Source organism: Penaeus vannamei, chromosome 30, assembly GCF_042767895.1.
Source record: "Penaeus vannamei isolate JL-2024 chromosome 30, ASM4276789v1, whole genome shotgun sequence".
Taxonomy (NCBI): domain Eukaryota; kingdom Metazoa; phylum Arthropoda; class Malacostraca; order Decapoda; family Penaeidae; genus Penaeus; species Penaeus vannamei.
In genome coordinates, this window is record NC_091578.1 from 28022525 (window position 1) to 28024045 (window position 1521).

The 1521-nt window shown below is 43.9% G+C and overlaps 1 protein-coding gene across 1 annotated transcript in view; it reads left to right on the plus strand.

Annotated features, from left to right (window-relative positions):
* Positions 1-1088: 1088 nt before the first annotated feature.
* LOC138867529 (serine/arginine repetitive matrix protein 2-like) overlaps positions 1089-1521 on the plus strand; it is a 3055-nt gene continuing 2622 nt past the window's right edge. Inside the window, exon 1 of the mRNA XM_070143385.1 lies at positions 1089-1391. Coding sequence (XP_069999486.1) covers positions 1089-1391 — 303 coding nt within the window. The remainder of the gene's footprint in view (positions 1392-1521) is intronic.

Below are 1521 nucleotides of genomic sequence, written 5' to 3' on the forward strand. Positions count from 1 at the left end.
GATAAAGTTAAAGGGTTATATCTGACCTGGTTGATATATGTCTTATTGAAAGGATATATCGAGTTATATATCGAAGAGTGAAATGGATAAAAAACAAAGAAAAATATACAGATAGACGGATGTCTGGAGACGAGAAAGAAAAGGAGGGATGGGGAAAGACGGAAAATAGATACGGAAATGCTGATAAAGAAATATAGACATAGGGATAAAGAAAGAGGTGAATAGGGAATGGAATGAGAGAAATGGGGATAGAAGGAGAGAAAAAGTGAAAGTGCAAGAGCGAAGTGGAGCGAAAGAAAGAAAGGAATACGTAGACATAACTGGAGGCATAGATGGAGCATACCTTAACAGTGATCATGAATAGACTACAATTCTTAGAGAATTCTAAGATTCCACATAATTTCCGTTGTACAACTTCTCTCCCTCCACCTCTCATTCTCTCTCTTTCTGACTCATTCTCTATGTCTCTCTCTCTCTCTCTCCCCCCCCCTTCCTCTTCCTTTCCTCTCCCGCTCTCTTTCTCTCCCTCTCCCTCTCCCTCTCTCTCTCTCTCCTCTCCCACTCTCTCTCCCTCTCCCTCCCTCTATCTCCCCCCCTCCCTCTATCTCCCCCCCCCTCTCTCTCTCCTCTCCCACCCCCTTCTCTCTCCCTCTCCCTCCCTCTATCCCCCCTCCCCCCTCTCTCTCTCTCTCTCTCCCCTCTCCCACTCTCTCTCCCTCTCCCTCCCTCTATCTCCCCTCCTATCTCCCCCCCCTCTCTCTCTCTCTCGCTCTCTCCCTCTCTCTCTGTTTTTTTTCCTTATTATATCTTCTATCAAGCCATGGACAATAATATAGTACAAGCCAAGTACATAAATTAGTTAATAAATGAATAGTAGTGAGTAGATATATGAATGAATGAATATCACGTAAATAGACAAATAGATAGATACATAAATAAATAGATATATAGATGCATAAATAAATAAAAATCAACCTAAAAAGATTTAAGGACCGAATTCGTATTTGACTTCCAATATATAATAAAGCACAGGTCATGATCAATTTTCGTTGCAACACGTTAAGTTTCAGATTACTTATAACCCGAATATGTCGAATAAAAAGTTGGCCCCAGAATTTTTGTATCTACTGCTCTTGGTCTCAAAACTTGACGGACCAAATCTCATTTCCTCCTGGGTCAAAACACATCTCCCAGACCTAAACTCATCTCCCGGACCTAAACTCATCTCCCGGACCAAAACTCATCTCCCGGACCTAAACTCATCTCCCGGACCAAAACTCATCTCCCGGACCAAAACTCATCTCCCGGACCAACACTCATCTCCCGGACCAAAAGTCATCTCCCGGACCAAAACTCATCTCTCGGACCTAAACTCATCTCCCGGACCAAAAGTCATCTCCCGGACCAAAAGTCATCTCCCGGATCGAAACTCATTTCCCGGACCAACACTCATCTCCCGGACCAAAACTCATCTCCCGGACCTAAACTCATCTCCCGGACCAAAACTCATCTCCCGGACCT